This window comes from Arachis hypogaea, chromosome 4, assembly GCF_003086295.3.
Source record: "Arachis hypogaea cultivar Tifrunner chromosome 4, arahy.Tifrunner.gnm2.J5K5, whole genome shotgun sequence".
Taxonomy (NCBI): Eukaryota; Viridiplantae; Streptophyta; class Magnoliopsida; order Fabales; family Fabaceae; genus Arachis; species Arachis hypogaea.
Window position 1 is genome coordinate 9572386 of NC_092039.1, and position 17747 is coordinate 9590132.

At 29.3% G+C, this 17747-nt stretch overlaps 1 protein-coding gene and 1 long non-coding RNA gene across 7 annotated transcripts; both read left to right on the forward strand.

Moving 5' to 3' along the window:
* Positions 1–5929: 5929 nt before the first annotated feature.
* Positions 5930–7267, forward strand: LOC112794193 (uncharacterized). Its single transcript, XR_003198753.3, has 2 exons — positions 5930–6166; positions 6948–7267. It is a non-coding gene; the product is annotated as an uncharacterized lncRNA (long non-coding RNA).
* A 4233-nt stretch (positions 7268–11500) lies between these two features.
* On the forward strand, positions 11501–17499 carry LOC112796175 (uncharacterized). Of its 6 annotated transcripts, none has more exons than XM_025838509.3 (7): positions 11505–11767; positions 13309–13478; positions 14058–14415; positions 15675–15945; positions 16643–16757; positions 16910–17028; positions 17125–17499. In XM_025838509.3, the coding sequence occupies exons 4-7, from the start codon at positions 15722–15724 to the stop codon at positions 17174–17176; spliced, it is 510 nt and encodes a 169-aa protein (XP_025694294.1). In that variant the 5' UTR covers positions 11505–11767; positions 13309–13478; positions 14058–14415; positions 15675–15721; the 3' UTR covers positions 17177–17499. The 6 variants fall into 6 exon arrangements, with proteins under 6 accessions (XP_025694298.1, XP_025694294.1, XP_025694293.1 ...); XM_025838511.3 differs by having other exon boundaries at positions 11561–11767; positions 14123–14415; XM_072235044.1 differs by having other exon boundaries at positions 11631–11767; positions 13293–13478; positions 14123–14415.
* The last annotated feature ends 248 nt before the right edge of the window (positions 17500–17747 follow it).

Sequence of the window (17747 nt, forward strand, 5' to 3'; positions counted from 1 at the left end):
TGTATTTTAAAATTTTTATTATTTTTTTTATTCGAACAGTTCGATTTCTGTACATTTCACAAATCAAATGGTATAATTTTTGTACATCTACAAATCAGACGGTTTGATTTTTGTATCTCTAACAAATTAGATGTCCAATTTCTACTTTTCTAATTAAATAATTTTATATTTAATAATAATACTCCATCAATCAACATTTAAAAAATATAATTACCACTCAAATATCAAAAACAAAAATTCCCTTACTGAAATATCTAGATGATTGTGGTTAACAATTATTGTAATAGGGTGTAGTAGTGATGAAAAAACCCCTATATTTCATGAGGCTATATACTTTGAGTAGACCATCAGTTTCTTTGACTAACAATATGTCAGAGCATCTAGGACTTGGGGAATCTAAGCATGGATCTCCCAATCTGCGGTTACAAATAATAAATGCTTTAATTTGATGGCCCAATTATTTATTTTTTTTTTGTTTTCTACGGTATCCAACAATCCGGCAGGCCAAAAACTAATCTGCTGCGGTACTGAACTCTATTTAAGGGTTTGTCGCTGATCAATGGGTTGCTGCATGCACAAAACAGGATTCGAACCCCCGATACTTGCTTAAGAGGACTAGTGAGCTAACCACTAGACCAACCCAACTTGATTGGCCCATTATTTATTTATTTTCTCCAACTTGCATGTATTGGCATATAGAAGAATAGTGATGAGTGATGATCATAAAGCTTTTGAAGTTGAAAGGGAATTATATAATATATATTAAGCTCCTCTATCTCATCCTCAGATATAATAAATAATATTCATCTTGGTATATACGTGGATGATAAGGATTCTAAATGTATCAGCATCACTGCCTCCTCCTTCACCAATTCTTATTGCATGCTACAGAAATATATACATAGAGTAAATTTGAAATGTGTTTTCATCTTTGATTTGTGTTATTAAAGAACATTTCTTTTATCTTATACTTCACTTTGTATAATATTAGGACTAGACACAGATAAAATCGAATTGGATATAACTTATAGTTTTATTTGGTCTACACTGTATTTATATATAATATTTATATTTTTTTAGATTATGTCGATCGGATTGATCGAGTATATCCAATAATTAAAAAAAACTACTTTTAAATTTTGTTTAGTTATTTTTACAAAAAGATGTTCAAAAAAATTTAATTTTTTACCTGTTTATACCTATTTAAATCTAAAACATTATCAATAAAAAATTTTTTTAAATAACAAAAAAAAACACAAAATATAAATTTAATTATTTTAAGTTGAAGTACAACATAAAAAATTAAAAACAAGATATCATAAATTATGCTATTTATATGAGACGTGTGAATATACAAATTTGTAAATCGAATCCACAAATATCACTATCAAATCCACAATTCGATCCTATTATAATGCGATCTAGTAGTTCTACGAATCCAACGATATTTGTAAAATTTAAATTGGATACGAATAATTACAGAAAAATGTACGAATATTATCCGATTTATGTGTATCCTTATATAATATTATATTATAAGCTTCAAAGTTAATATTCACTTGTTTGCATTGATCAAGCGTTTATTATTAGGTTAAATTAATAATAGTTATTATTGTCAGGAATTATGTAATCTTATTTATTATGTTATTTCTTTTTTTTATAATTTCTTAAAAACATTTTGTAATATAGAATGTATAGCTAGTGAGGAACTTAAAAAATGTTAGTAATAAAAGTAACTATATCAATCAGAAACATAAATACACTAGTATATATATGTACATTATTTATTTAGTAAGACATAAATTTTGGTTAACACAACAATATATATTATAATAATCTTTATAATCTTTACTTATGATAGATGATGAAGTTTAATTGAAATGTGTATTCGCTCGTTTCTTAATATATGTTCATCTATTAATCTTTTTGTTGTTGTTGTTTGGGTTTTGATGAATTCTTGAACTATCAAAAAAAGAAAAAAAAAAGAAGAGAAAAATATATTATGGAACGAATTAGATTTTTATTATAATTTTATCACTACTTCATCAAAATTTTTAAAATTTTACTTTTTACTTCTATCATCTTTGTCACCAATATTTTTTTAGTTAGAAATATATATAACTATTTATGTTATGATAACATTTTTTTAAGAGTTTAATTTTTTTGAGAGAAATAGTTTTATGATATGGTATAAGAATTTTTGTGATTGAAATGACTAGAATTCGATATTTGTTAAATTAAAAATAAAAAATAGGATAAGACAAAAAAGTTATTTATACAAAAAATCCACTAAATCCAAAAAAATATTTTTATTTGAAGAGGTTTGTTAGAGATATTTCTATTTATATTATTTTTTTATTAACTTAAATTTTAAAAAAATAATATCATTATATTTTTATTAAAAATAAAATTTTTAATAATAAATATGTTTATATTTTTTCATTAATATCTTCAAAAATAAATAAGTTCATCTATCATCAAATTTTAAAAATGACACTGGACAAATAAAATAAAAAACACATAATGGATATATTAGAATACCATTGGTGGCTCTAAGAATGATATTGAGTGACCAATTGATGAGGCTTCGTTATATATTATATATTATATATTCCAATAATCCAAGTAAGCAAAGAGATAAAGGAGTCCAAGGCCTAAAGATATAAAGATTCTGGTTCCTATATAATAGCCTGATAACTTTCATTAGGTGTCACTTTCATTCCACGTGGATATATATAATGAAATAATAATAAGCACATTTTATTATTATTATTATTATTATTATTATTATTATTATTATTATTATTTATGTATATTCTTATTGTTTTTGCTAGATTATTAATACAACCTTGAAATTGAAATTCTTGAGAGAGAGAGATGAAAAATATAATTAAAGCACCTACCCCAATGAACAATGATGATCAAACTTCTAAGGTTATTCACCATATCTTTTATTCTGTTTGTTATGACATAACATATATAATTTCAAAGAAGATAATGTAACAGCTAGATATAATGTTTTTGTTTTGACATTAGCTGCATGCTATGAACAGTAGGACAATGCTATATCATAGCATCTCTTTGTATTAGCAGTAGAGATTAGAAGCTAATTAAAATATGGACTAGGATATACTAAAATTAATTATTAAAATTATTTATTAGTACAAAATATATATTAGAATATAAATATAAATTAAAAATAAATTAAATTATATATATTTGTATATAAATGTATTAATAACTAATTTAGTAATTAATTTGATACATAAATAATATTTTTGATAAAATATATATGATAAACGTAATTAACAAGCAATCTCAGAATATAATTAAATATAATATAGTAAAAAAAGAAACATATATTATGATAGATTTGTACCTAAAGCTATCCTCTCAACTTATAAAAGATTCAAAGCATTTCAAGTACTTAAGAAAGATATTAATTGGTATTTTAGTAAAACAAATGTTTGGAATTAGTAACTTTTAGTATTTTTAGTTAATATTTAATCAGCATAAATATTAAAGTATCTTTAATATGTGTGTATATTTTGAAAAAAAGAGTAAAGTATCGTTTTTGTCCTTAACGTTTGGGGTAAATTTTATTTGTGTCTTTAATGTTTAAATCGTTTTATTTGTATTCTTAACGTTTGTAAAAGTGATTCAATGTTATCCTGCCATCAATTACACATCATGAATGCTTTAGTTTGAGTTTTAAAAATCTCTTCTTGAAGTTAGAATACAAATGTCTAGGATAGAATTGATAATCCATTCCGAAAAATAGCTTATTAAAAGTTGAAACTAATTCCTACAATATTTACATAATTTACTTTTCTATGGACATAAATGAATCTAAACATAAATAGTGGATATAATATTAAAATCGAACACATCCAAGTTAAGTGAGACCTAATTGAGAATGAATACATCCAAATGAGAATAATTGAAAAATATAATTTGATTTGTTAGTATAATTGATAGTAGAATAACATTGAATCACTTTTATAAATGTTAAGGATACAAATAGAACGATTTAAATGTTAGGGACACAAATAGGACTTACCCCAAATGTTAAGGACAAAAATGATACTTTAGTATGTAAATAAAAAATGTATTGATTCATTAGTATAAAATTTTAGTAAATATAGATATAAATTATAAATGTCAATTTTATATAAATATAAATATAAATTATTATTAGCCAAATATAAACAAAAAATGATAATATTTATTTCTCATATAGTATTACTCTTTTAGTAATTAATTAATCATCAATTTTAATAATAAGATATATACATAATTAAAATTAAAGAATATACATCAGTAGTATTTCTACAATATTAGAAAATTTTGATATAAAAATAACATTTTCTTGGAAGCTAAGATGATCAGTGAGTAATAAGGAGTTGAATGGATTGCATCCACACTTGTATGACTTCATCAAACACAACATAGACACTGGAAGAGAAAACAACAAAAAGGTAATAAGAAAAAAGTGACTTTTGTGGTTTTATATGTCTTCATATGACCTTATATATTCATGCACATATTATAATATTATGGCCTGAGATTTTCTATCATTATTATTCATGGCGCCCGTGAACATTTTAGTGTACAGCCATTAGAACTACTGGACCCATATCTTGTCCTTTCTTCTACTACAAACTTTGATCTCTTCACACCTAACATCTTTTATATATGTACTATATATAAATAAACTAATTTTTCATCACATATAACAAAAGTAATCTCTTTATGTCATAGGTTCATAATAAAATTAAAGTAAGTTATATATGTGATAATATATAATTTTTTTTTAAAATATTGGTACACTGATATTTCAGTAATTTTTAACTATTAATTTTAATTAAAAAATATATAATATATAATTAAAAGTAACAATAAAAAATTACTATTTTTTTAATATATATATATAACTTAAACTTCTTCAAAGGAAATTAGTGTATAATTTCATAAATAAAAAGTGGTATCTTGCTCAATTTTTTGCTCATGTCAATTCAAGGGGGACATTATTCTTATGTTCCTTATTAAAATACGGTCAAAATGCTCCTTAATTTAATAATAAAAAAAAGAGAAGGCATGCATGTGAAAGAAGGAATTTGAAGAATGAGTGAATTTTACATTATGTAATTAACTTTCTTGGTTTTTTTTTTTGGTGGACAATTAACTTTCTTGGTCAATACAAAGTCGGCGTGACCCTTCAATTTGCTACTAATTCCTATATTTGTTATAATGCCATATTCCTTGAAGTCTAAGCATTAAACAAATTTTTTTTTTTTTGGTGACTAGCATTAAACTAATTAAATTTGCACTAATAATAAGCCAATAGCTTTAAGTGGAATAATGTAACTTTATCTTGGCTTCTTCTAGCTAGCAGTAGTTTAAAATTCGATTATTTATCCTTAAATATTTTTTATCAAGTAAAGAGTATTAGATTATATTTTTTATAATTAAAAAAATTTAATTCTCTATAAAATTAATATGCTAATTAAGTTAATCACTTTTTTTTAATAAAAGTATAAAAAATAAAAATCTAAAATCTTATTAATTTTTTTATTATCTCTAATATATAGTGGGTATATTTTTTAAAAAACATTGCACTTTTTTTTTTCAAAATACATTAACATGCAATCTTTCACAATCAATGCCAAATCCTAGAAAAACAAAATTCTAAATAGTTTAGGATAAACTCAAATTATATATTGAGTTAGTGTGTATAAATATTTAAGAGATGCATCTAAAAAAAATTAAAAAATATATTAAACTAATTTTGCACACTCATGTAAAAAAAGTAGTATGATTTTTTACAATTTGTCCCCCCAGTTTATGCTCCGAAAGCAACATCTACTACTATATAAAGGGTACAATGCATCCATATTATTCACATAAATAACTCTCTCTTTCTCTCTCCCTTAATAACATTGAGAATATATATTAATTTTCATTACCATATAGTCATATACTATACGATAGTATAGAAGATCATCAATGGCCTCAAGCTCAGCTTGGACATCAAAGCAGAACAAGAGAAGATGCATTATGAGATGCTTGTTGAGGATTTGAAGCAAATTGAGGAAGGACATGTTCCTTTGCCTAATTATAGAAATGTTCCAAGTAAAGGTTACAATTACATGGAAGAAGAAAGAAGGTCTTGTTATTACTAATAATTATGTATAGCATTTCCACCATTAATATATATATCAGGTATGTTATGAAATTAGTTATTCGTATAGAATATGTATTTATAAATAAATATATTAATTAAATTAATATTTTTATTATAGTGAAAATTTAGGTACAGTCAACTTTACATAAAATTTACTATACCTGAATTTTCACCTTTTATCATACATAACTAAAATAGAAATTATTTTACATTATTTTTTTATGTTCATTTAAATCGACACTAATTTTAAAACGAAGTAGTTGCTTGTTTTATTTAATTTATATACAAACTAAAAATGTACTATATTGTATCTGGTATATTTAATTTACCATGATAGTTAAAAGGGATTCTGTATGTAGTGCTTATTATATTTTTCAAAATAGTACATTAAAAAAATTTAATAGATATAAATAGAAAAATTGGTTAGAGCTTGGATATACATTAATTAATATCTTCTTTTTGTCCAAACTAATTATTATTATTATTTTGAAAAAAAGTGAGTAGGCATGCTAAATTGCTAATAATTATGTATTATTTTTATATAAAAAAAAAAGTTATTGCGTAGAGACACGTAAATGCCGGGTTTACTGTCTAATTTAGACACAACACAAATGATTTATTTCACATACACCTTATTATTATATTGTTGTGAATTGTTATTCAAGTTTATCTTTTTTTTTTTTTAATCTACATAAGATCATATATATATTTAATTGTGAATTAATAATGTGGCTTGGAATCTGATTTCGTTCATGCAATGCAGGTTGAAGTTTCTTAGCCTCCAGTGAAGACTAATTAAGCTTGGTGGGACAAAAAATAGAGATTATATTATACAAATCAAGTGGATTAAGTGAAAAACCAAAAAATGCACCTAGCTTATTATTAGTAGCTTAATTAGCTTTGTTCTTTAATAACAAAAATCAAATGTGGTTTGATTTTTTTCCCCCTTAAGTGTCAATGGTAGCTAGCTTTATGTTATTATCCCTTTATATATATGTAATGTAAAAAAAAAAAGTTATTAATTAATTATCTCAATCATATATGCCAACTGGTTGATGGTAAATCATGACCAGTTTTTGTCAAGTACTTCTTTTCATTAATTTGTCCTTTTGATGGATACAATATTACAAATGATATTGATAGAGACTAAACTTGTAATGTTAGATATGATCTTAGAATACTTTTCAAATTGAGAAAAAAAAAACAATATATATATGTACCAAATGGTAAAAAATATTACAAGTTCCACGATTTTAAGTAAAAATATGGTTTTTAATTAAATAATTTATAAGTGTGAACGTTTTTAGTGATATAAACGTAACTGAGACCTAATTGAGATGATACATTAACATGTTTTTTAAAAATATTAGGTATATGTAAGTAAATAGTGTGTATGAATTTGTGATTTAATACCTAAAATTAAAGACAATTCAATCTATAAAAAAAAGTGATGTAAATCAAAATTGACACTGATTTTACCGACTATATAACTTGGATTCATAATTAGTGTAGGGAAGGTTTGAAACCGTCGTGAAACAATAGAACCCTCAAAGGTTGACAAATTTTGCAACTTTTGTTCTGCATAAGAAGATTGTGCAACAGGTTTCTAATAGCTTATAATTAGTATATAATACCAAAATTAATAACGTAAGATATTGACAAATAATTCATTATTGCTTGTAATGCATGTCACTGGAAAATATAAGTACATTTTTTTATCCAATCACTAACATTATTATTTTATTGAAGACTAGTAGTGGTTTACTAATATTTTCATCACATAATGATTAGCAAAAAATTCAAATATATTAAACTTTAGGTTTAATTATTCTGCAGGTCCCTATAGTTTTACCGAATTTTCAATTAGGTCCTTATACTTTTTTTCTTTTCAATTGGTCCCTATACGTTAATTTTTTTTTTAATTAAGTCCCTGTCGTGAGAATACCGTCTAAGATAACAGAATATTCTATTTAAAAAACGAATATTCTTCTGTTTAGATTAGGTAACTAACTGGAGATATCTCTATTTTTTCAAAATACCCAAAACTCCATTGCCATTTTGTCCCAAAGGAAAAAAAATCCCAACCAGCCCCCAATTTGCTTCCTGAAAATTGTGTGCGGTGCGTTCTCCTCCGTCGGTCCATCATCTTCATCCATAGCTGTCGATCCGTCGTCTTCATCCATAGCTTCCGCCGGTCCGTCAGTCTCTGAGGATCTGCACTGATTGATCTGTCGAAGCCCTGTCCGCCACTCGGCGCGTCTCGCCTTATCTCGCCGCACCTTGCCTCGCCTCGCTGCCTGCACACTCGATCTGCCAGAACAGGTGAGTTAGTTTCTTCATTTTTTTTTTCGTTTTAGTTGTTAAATGTATAAGATTTTGAATTTTGTGCTGCTATTTGTTTGGTATCAAGTCATTCATGTCTTCATAGTTGTGTTTTATTTTTTGGCATTGATAATCTATTCACAGTAATTACGTAATTCATGGGAAAGGTTTTAGACTAGTTACAAATGTGTATGAGAGCACTAAAGTATGGCTTCCTCAAATTTTTTTTATGCCGTATAACTGTATTAATTGTAGGCATTGTAGTTCTGTTATATTTACATTGAGTACCTAGTGTTTCGAAGCAAAAATGTTTCTCACCCTGGTGATTCTCTCAATTCAATTACTATATTGTTTTTATTTCTTGATACAGATTGCGATTCTCGGAAGCCTGGCTCTGGGAGTGGTGTCCGAGGGTGCAAACACCATGGATGTAGGTAGGGCTGTGTTGGTTTAGATAGAGCCCAGGACTAGGTTGGATGCAAGGACTTGGGGGACTATAGGTAGGGCTGTGTTGGTTTACTCTCTCACTGTTTGCAATTTCACCATTCCAAGGGGAGATGTAGTAGTAGTTTTAATATCTTGAACATCTTCAATTGGATTATCACTGCTGAGGTATAATCTCTGGTTTGCTTTTATATCTAGGCCTTCAATTATGACAAACTCCTTCAATAAATGACCTACAAGCTAACATTATATGCAAACATACTTGTCTTATCTCAAGCATCTTGGATGACTAGGTATTGGATGCTTTGCTTAGTGGAGGTGGGTTCTGCAGTAGTGACCATTTGGATGTAAATTCTAATTGAATATAAGGTGCAAAAAATAAAAGGGTAATGCTTCAATATTGTTCATGCGATATGAAGTTTAATATGTTTAGCAGTAAATTCTGGTCATTTGCTCATATATTGAGTTTTATGCTGAGTAGGATTCATTCTTAAGGTGCTTTAAGTCAATTCGATCCGAACCTAGGAACTAGAATATTTATTTATTTCCTTTGTGGTGTTTTGGAGTTGTAATTCGATATTTGGTTATGTTCCCTGCAAAGTCAGCATATTGCTTTTACCATATTTGTGCCTATGTCAATTTTTTAGAAATATGGCATTAGTTGAATACCTATTTCTTGAATTGATTTTTGAATTTTTTTTTTATGTAATGGTTTAGGGTTTACAATATAAATATTTATGTACAAAGATTTTGTTAATTGGGGAATTGACATATGATTTAATTTTGCTGTGAACATCGTTAGCTGTGTGCATCCAGATCATTTTGTATATAGAAGCTGAAACAAAGTTGTTGCAGATTGAATGGACCAAGAGTTTTTGTACAGGAATTTTGTGCAAGGCTTCATGTTCATGTGCAGCCGGCACTTGGTGGAACTTTCACAGACATTGCAATGTGGATTTTCTGTCCATATTCAATGGACCAACTACTCTTAAAATTGGAATGAAAAACATACCTTTTGAGAATTGGCTTTTAATTAAGATTTGGTGCTATTCATTTGATATTATTTGTTGCTGTTGATTTAAGTTTTCATTAAAAATCTTGGTGTGTTTTTTGATGTTACAATTTATCATATCTTCTAGAAAAATATTTTGTTGTGGCAAAGACGGTGTGAGGATGCATTGTATTCCCTGCTCACTTTTGGTGTTCGACGGCCTGTGCGTCACTTGGCATCAGTTGCAATGGCAAAGATCATATCTAAGGGAGATGGAATATCTGTTTATGCTAGAGCAAGCAGCCTTTAGGGATTTCTTTTTGATAGTTCTTGTTACTATAAGGAAAATTCATTTTTTCAATATGCTTGTTTTTGAGTTTTTGTGAGCTAAATTGGTTCTCTTGTGTGAGGAACTATATAGAACTTAATTTTTGTAAACAATTTTAGTTATTATTCTATCAATGATTCTTGTTACCATATGCCATATGTAAGTTCTTTCATTATGTTAGTCATAATAAATACTTGAGTGATAAAAATTGAATTTTATATTATATTTATTACTACTATTTTTCTGTTTTATTTTATCCATTATTTTTTTGTATATTCTTAAGATAAGGTATTTTGAAAGTCAAAAAAAATAAAGAGACGGTATTTTTAGTACAATTTTTATATAAATAAGAAAAAAATGATAGTGATAAAATAAAAGGGATTATAGAAATATTTTTTATGTCGTAGAATTATTAAATAGGAATTATAGGAATATCTTTCATTGAATATTTATAATTTCTCTAAATTTTCAATTAGGTCTTTATATTTTTTTTCTTTTCAATTAAGTCCCTAGGGGTATAAAAGTAATTTCACAATTTACTAACATTTTTTTAACGTTTAACGTTAACAAGGACTAAATTGAAAAAAAAAATTAACGTATAGAGACTCAATTAAAAAGAAAAAAAGTATAAGAACCTAATTAAAAATTAGGTGAAACTATAGAATAGTTAAACCTATACTTTATTACTCCACTACTAAAGTAAACCTTCTAATCTAAGGATGTTTACTAATTAAGATTATATGTTTGCTACTCATTCTTAATGAGTTTGTAGACAAAATGGGTGTATTAACAATTAATCGCACTTAATTGCCATCAATAATACTTGAGTCATTATTTATTAAGTAAAAAATAATACACTTTTTATTAATTTACAAAACTTAACTCTATTTATTATATTTTAGATCAATAATTCATATTTAATTTTTAAGATATAGAAATTAAAATTTAAGATTTATGTTTTTTTTTTAACTTTAATAACAAATTAGTTTTAAAGGCAGCATCGCATTTTTTACCATCTTTAATACTAGGTATTACAAACTCATTAACACACCACACTCGCACATATAATGCTTAAAGATTCTATTTACTACTTTGCTTAGTCAAATTTCAAACACAGATACACTTATGGTTTGGGCGTTTTTGGACAAGGGTTTTTTGTTGAGAACAAAGTTAAAACAAACAAGCCCAACTAGCTAGCTAGTAGTTAACTTATGTCATGAGCACTTTACTTAACCGATACTGAAATAATATGGACCGAAAAATAAGAATAAATACAAACCCAATTTTTTGTTATTAAAAATTAAAAAAAACAATTAAAGAAATATTTCAGTTCCCAAAAATACCCCTACCACTACCACACGTCCACACTCCATTCCCCATTCCAAATCTCTAATCTTCTTCCACCATCCCTCCGATCTCTTCACTGCCGCGTGCAAACTCTGCCTCCGGCACCGCCAACGAACACCGCCTTCTCCGCCTCATTTATTCTCGTTGCAAGGTGCACAATGCTGCTGCCTCTTTTTTCTTTTCTTTGTTCATTTCAATTAACAGATGCAGCAGATCGTGATTCATAAAATAGTTGAAGCATCAACTTAGCTTTGTAATCTGGATTATCTAATACCATTGATTTTGAGCACTTGCACTAGATTCTGTTTAAAATTCAAGTGTATCGGGTTCATATATTAGGAATTTGTGACGATCTCTTGGATCTGTTTTAAAGTAGAGAACAAAATCATTTGCTGGGTTTTAGATTGATTCCGTTAGGGATCGGAGGTGGAGGACCTTCATCTTTTGTTCTCTACTTGGTTGATTGGAAGTCTTTGGTATGCAATTCACATTACAGTTGAATTTAATAGCTAAAAACAGTAGGTACCAAAATCAGAGTTTTAGTTTTCTTTTGTTGACAAACTTCTTGTTAATTTATTTTTATTGAAAATATAATCTAATACATGCTTGTAAAGCTCAGCATGGTGCTGAACATGGTTGATAACATGTCCTGTTTCGGGGTGTTGCCAAAGCCTGATTTAGTAGAGGTACAACAGTGAGGTCTGGTGATGACTTGCATCACCTTATGTGTTTCTATAACCTTTTGCAAATTTATAATATGTTATCCTTGGTTTTTCTCTGTGTTTGTTGCTGATATCATCTATGTATAAGTAATTGATGAAATATTTGGTGTCAACAGATTTTGCTTTTACCTTGGGCTAGTAGTGTTACTGTTTGTTGAGTGCATATGATGCATATTTGGTTTTTGTTGCTGCTCCCGTGCACTGAATGGGCAGCAACACTAGTTGATAAGAAAGTTTTGCTTCTTACATTGTATCGGTGATACTGATACCCCGTGTTCTGAAAATCGAACTGGACTGGCCGGTTCGACCGGATAACTGGAAACTGGTCATCTAACCAGTCCGATTGATCCTCAAAATTGTTTTGCAAAAAATCTGTTAAAAACCGGACGAACCAGCTGTTAACCAGTGAACCGGCCAAATCGGCCAAGTTTTTTAAAGTACCGGTTTTATCATATACCCCAAACTCTGTCGTCGCCGTCGCTCGCCTTCCTCCTCGCCGGCGATAAGCACTGTGACTTGGATTTTGATAATACTTGGATGTTGATAACTCTGTTCGCACTTCGCAGCCATCTCCTTGGCGTCGGTTTGCTGGTTTAGGGTTTAGTAATTGATTCTGATAATACAGTTGTTAGTAATTGATTTGCTTGATTTTCTGATTTTGTTAATATTTGGATTTTCTTCGTCAATATGAATTGATGGCTTGATACAGAGTTCTTCTGCTTTTCAATTTTTTTTATTTTGTTAATTATATGAATTAATCAGTAATTCTGAATTTGATATAAGTTCAATTTTGGGACTTTGGATTTTGAATTTTGCTATATTGAATTTTGCAATATAAGTTCAATTCTACTGTATTGAATTTTGCTGAATATAATTCTGGATTTTGAATGCCGTATGAATTGATATAATCTGGATTCTGAATTGCTGTCATTCTGAATTGTTGTATGTAATTAGTAATTTGGATTTTTAGATTTTGGATTCGGATCCGCATATGAAGCCATGACAAATCCCTCACCGGGAACGTCTCTCCTCATCGTCACCTCTGTTCCACTGCTCGGCCGTCACCTCCTCTCACCGGGACCTTGCTTTCACCTCTGTTCCACTGCTCGAGCAGTCGAGCTTCTTCCCTTTGTTCTCCAGGTTCTCTCTTTCTCTGCTAAGTTTCTTGACGAGGCTATGAAAGTCTTCAAGGCTAGAATTATGGAATTAGCCCTCTTTAATTGCTTGTTGAGGACTATTGTATTTTGATTGACTTTATTTAGTGATTTTGTTCAGGTTCACCGTTCTTTTTCAATTTGAGTTAATTCTTCTAAAATAATTTCGTTATTTTTTGGTGGTACTTACTAATTTTGTTGATTGTTGATTTAGTTGTCTAATTGTATGGATTTCTGACTTCTGAGTTTGTTTTCTGAACTTTGATGCCATATGTAATTGATAATTATGTTTTGAACTTTTGATGCTGCATGTTGTTGGCTTCTTGATGTGATTGGAAATTTTCTGTAAATATTTAGTTATTGGCTGTATTTAATTTGTGTAAATTTGTGTTTGTAAATTGTAATTGTTACTAATTAAAAATTTTTATTTTTGAAGATAGAACAATTAGATAGTGATCAAGCATTACATATATTAATTTTTAATAATTTTATTTAATATTTAATAAAGCCGGTTGAATTCCAATTGAACCGATAAACCATTAAATCAGTAATCTTATCGGTTCAGTGACCAGTCTGGTTCTCGCAACCTTGCTTACGACCTCCTCCCTCCTAATTTCCATTGCACCCTAGTTCGGCGCCGTCTGTCCCTCTCTCTCTCTCAAACTGCAGCAGCAGTGGTGCTCACTAAGCCAGCGTCGCCTAACATTCAAAATTTAGTCACCTCTGGAAGCTCTGCTCGGCCCTCTTCTCCTCTACGTCGTTGCGTCTGGCCCTCTTCTCTCTCGCACATTGGTAGCTCTTTGACCCTCTTCTCTCTCGCACAAGCTCTTCTCCTCTGCGTCTCTGTATAATCGTTCCTCCTTCGCTAGCAATTCTGTTTCGCTCCTACGTCGCCGTCAGTTTCGTGCCTCCCTCGCCGCGTGGTAACCAGTGCTTGTTCGTTTTTTTTTTGTCGTTAATAACTTGATTTTGGTGATTTTGAGTTTCTATCTCTGATTATATGATTCTGTAATTTGGAATAATGTTTATGATTATGAGTTTCTGATGGATTTGTTATGTTTTTTCTTTTATTAATTTGTATGAAACTGAAATAAACTATGATGTTGAAGAATTTTAATTATTCTGGATTAATTTTGTTGATGGTGTTTCACTGATTTGTTAAATTTTACTGGCTGAGTTGATGGTATCTTGCTAAATTTTTTGGTATAATTTTGTTCATGGTTTGTTTTTCTTTGCTGAGTTAATTTTTCTGAAAATTTTCTGGATGTAATTTGTGTTGTTTTTGGCTATATGTAATTTGGATTGTTTTGTGCCTTGAAAAACTTGTTGTCTTATAATAAAAATATTAATAAATTTCTGGGTATTAGATTGGTACTCTTCTTAATTCTTTCTGTTCCTTTTTCCTTTTATTCTGTGGCCTGTTGCTTGAATTTTGGATTCTCGGGGTTGTGTGGGTATGGGTTGTTTGTTTGGTTGTTCCAATTTTGGGAATTTTTATGGTCAGAAGTAGATTGCTGAAATTTCAGTTGATTCTTTATGATTTTGTGGTGTGCTGTGGCTTCTTGTTTTGTGGGATAGAAGCCAATTTAATTGAGCATTTTGTTTTGAAAAAAACTTGCATTTACTGCATATCTTTTGCAAAGAGAACTTGTTTCTAAGACAATGAAAATTCATTCTAAGGCCGACTTAAGTACCTCATATATTTGTAGATGCTTCAGAATTCTTCTTACAAATCCTATCTAGTCTTTTATGATGCTTTGGTCCCTTTAAAATATGCACTCACTTGGTATCATGGGTGGGATTTAGTGAAATAGCAAAACTTGTTTCATTTAATAAAGATATATGTTGTTAAGTATTAACTTTGGGTTCGTATTGGCCTTTTATTCTATTTTATTAGATGGAGATATGGAAGTTGATGTAAACTCTCAATTTTTGAATTTTATTAGTTTAAAAATCATTGAATTTAAATGTTTAAAATTATATATTGAATTTTTAATAATTTTATTGTATATTTAATTAAACCGGTTCAATTATGGTTCGACTTCGGTTGGACTATTGAACCATTGAATCATTGAACCAGTCACGACCGGTTCAATGACCGGTTCGGTTCTCGCATCCTGATACCTAATGTTTACTGCCAATTGTGAAATATTGCACTAAAAGTGATTAACATCCACTTCAGGTTTTGGTATACTAGTATCTCTGTTTCTACATCCTTGTTGATCAAGAATGCAATTTTTCGGAGGGTCTGAAATCAGTCCATCACCTCCTGTACCAACAGCTTCAGGGAACAATGGCCATATGATGTATGTGTTCAATAGGAATGGTGTATGCTTGCTCTATCGGGAGTGGAATCGTCCATTGCGGACATTGAATGCTCAGCAAGACCATAAGTTAATGTTTGGACTTCTTTTCTCACTGAAGTCACTAACAGCGAAGATGGACCCTACCATGTATGTTGGTTATTTTATTTAAATAAATATACGCAAAGTTAAGAATTATTGCAAAATTATGCAACAGATATGGTTATTTTATTTAAATAAATATACGCAAAGTTAAGAATTATTGCAAAATTATGCAACAGATTTCATTTTGGGTGAGGGTAGTGTGTTAACAATGTTGACCATTTTTCATGGATAATTGACCATTTTTGTTATATTGTTGCCAAGGTACCTTCTTAAGAATAGTTTTTGCATTTATGCATCATTTTCTGTGCAATGTGTAGAAATTACAGCACTAGACAATGATAAGGAGTTAAGTTGGGCCTAGGTGATAATGCAATTGAAAATTAAGTCCTTGGTTTTGGTTGTGAATTCCTAAATGGTAATGTAAGTAATGTTTATAACCTCACACCATGGTATCATTAAGTTAATAATGTGCTATGATCTCATAGAACTTAATGGGATGGTTGTTTATTCTGATGTGCCCTTCATATTTATCCTAATTAGGTGTAGTTTTCTCCTGTTTGTTATATTTTGCTTGTGAAATTGCTTTATTATGGTATCTTGTCTACTATTTCAGCAATTAGCCATTGATCAACAATATAAATGATGATGGATGTTTTGTATGATTGTAAAAGGAGTTTCTTTGGTGTAGACTTTTTATACTGAACTGGTAGGTTTAGTTCACGTATTCCAACTTCTTGTGCAGTGCAGAGAAAGGAAACCTTGGTGTCCCTCAGTTGCCCGGCCAAGGTTGTTCATTTCACAGTTTTCGAACTAATACATATAAACTTAGTTTCATGGAAAGTCCTTCCGGAATAAAGGTCAGCTACAACAATGTTCTTGTATACCTTAAGATGTAGTTGGTGCTGATTTAAGTTGTAATTAATTTTTATTTGGCTTTTTGTCCATATTTGTAATTAACTTGTGGTTATGATTATATTGAGATTCTCCATGATTTTCATGTTTCATGCAGATTATCCTAGTGACTCATCCTCGAACCGGTGATCTGCGGGACTCCTTGAAGTATATCTACAATTTGTATGTTGAATATGTTGTCAAGAATCCGCTCTATACACCCGGATCTCCTATTAGGTAACGTAGTATATATCACTTTTTCTTCTCAAATTTTCCCCTTATTTACAATGGAAGAACTTGTTTGTTGAATCAATTTTCCATGGGTTTGTGTAGGTGTCAGCTGTTCAATACAACATTGGACCAGTATGTGAGAGGCATTGCCTAGAAGCTATGAAGTTCCCAATCACCATTATTGGTGAACCATTGATCACCATTATAACTAAACTCATTATTTTGTGAAGATTTTTAATAACTTTTTTTTATCCTTTCATCTAAAATTGAATCTTTCCTTTTTCTGTCCACCAAACCACCACGCGTAGTTGACTGAATTCTACTATAGTGTCCAGTCGTTAATGTGATCTTGAAGATCTTTGATCTTCAGTTGTTTTTGCTAGAGTTGCTGCTGCGATATTGAGCTTCTCTTGTATCAACATTCAACAGAGCTATTGATTTATTCAATCTTATAGCATATGATGTATTCAATCTTAATTAGATATTGGCCCCTACCTTGGTAGCAAAACGCACACGTTTTGGGCACATGGTTAAGGTGTATGTGTCTCAGTAATTACGTTAACCCTTGTCATTCTTCAATCCAGCGTTCTTATTCTTCTCTTCTTCACGATCTTTTTTCCTTTTTCTTTAAGATTCCTAATTCTTTTTCTTCTACAAACTAAAATTCCTATCTTTTTTTTCTCCTCCCAATTAAAATATCTAATTCAACATCTCTAATACCTCGT

Bases quoted from the DNA above. Each gene is read 5' to 3' on its own strand.
- LOC112796175 (XM_025838513.3), top strand. From the start codon at position 15,722: ATGCAATTTTTCGGAGGGTCTGAAATCAGTCCATCACCTCCTGTACCA. The intron at 15,946-16,642 runs GTATGTTGGTTA...CTTCTTGTGCAG, and splicing joins GCGAAGATGGACCCTACCAT to TGCAGAGAAAGGAAACCTTG. The intron at 17,029-17,124 runs GTAACGTAGTAT...GGGTTTGTGTAG, and splicing joins ACACCCGGATCTCCTATTAG to GTGTCAGCTGTTCAATACAA.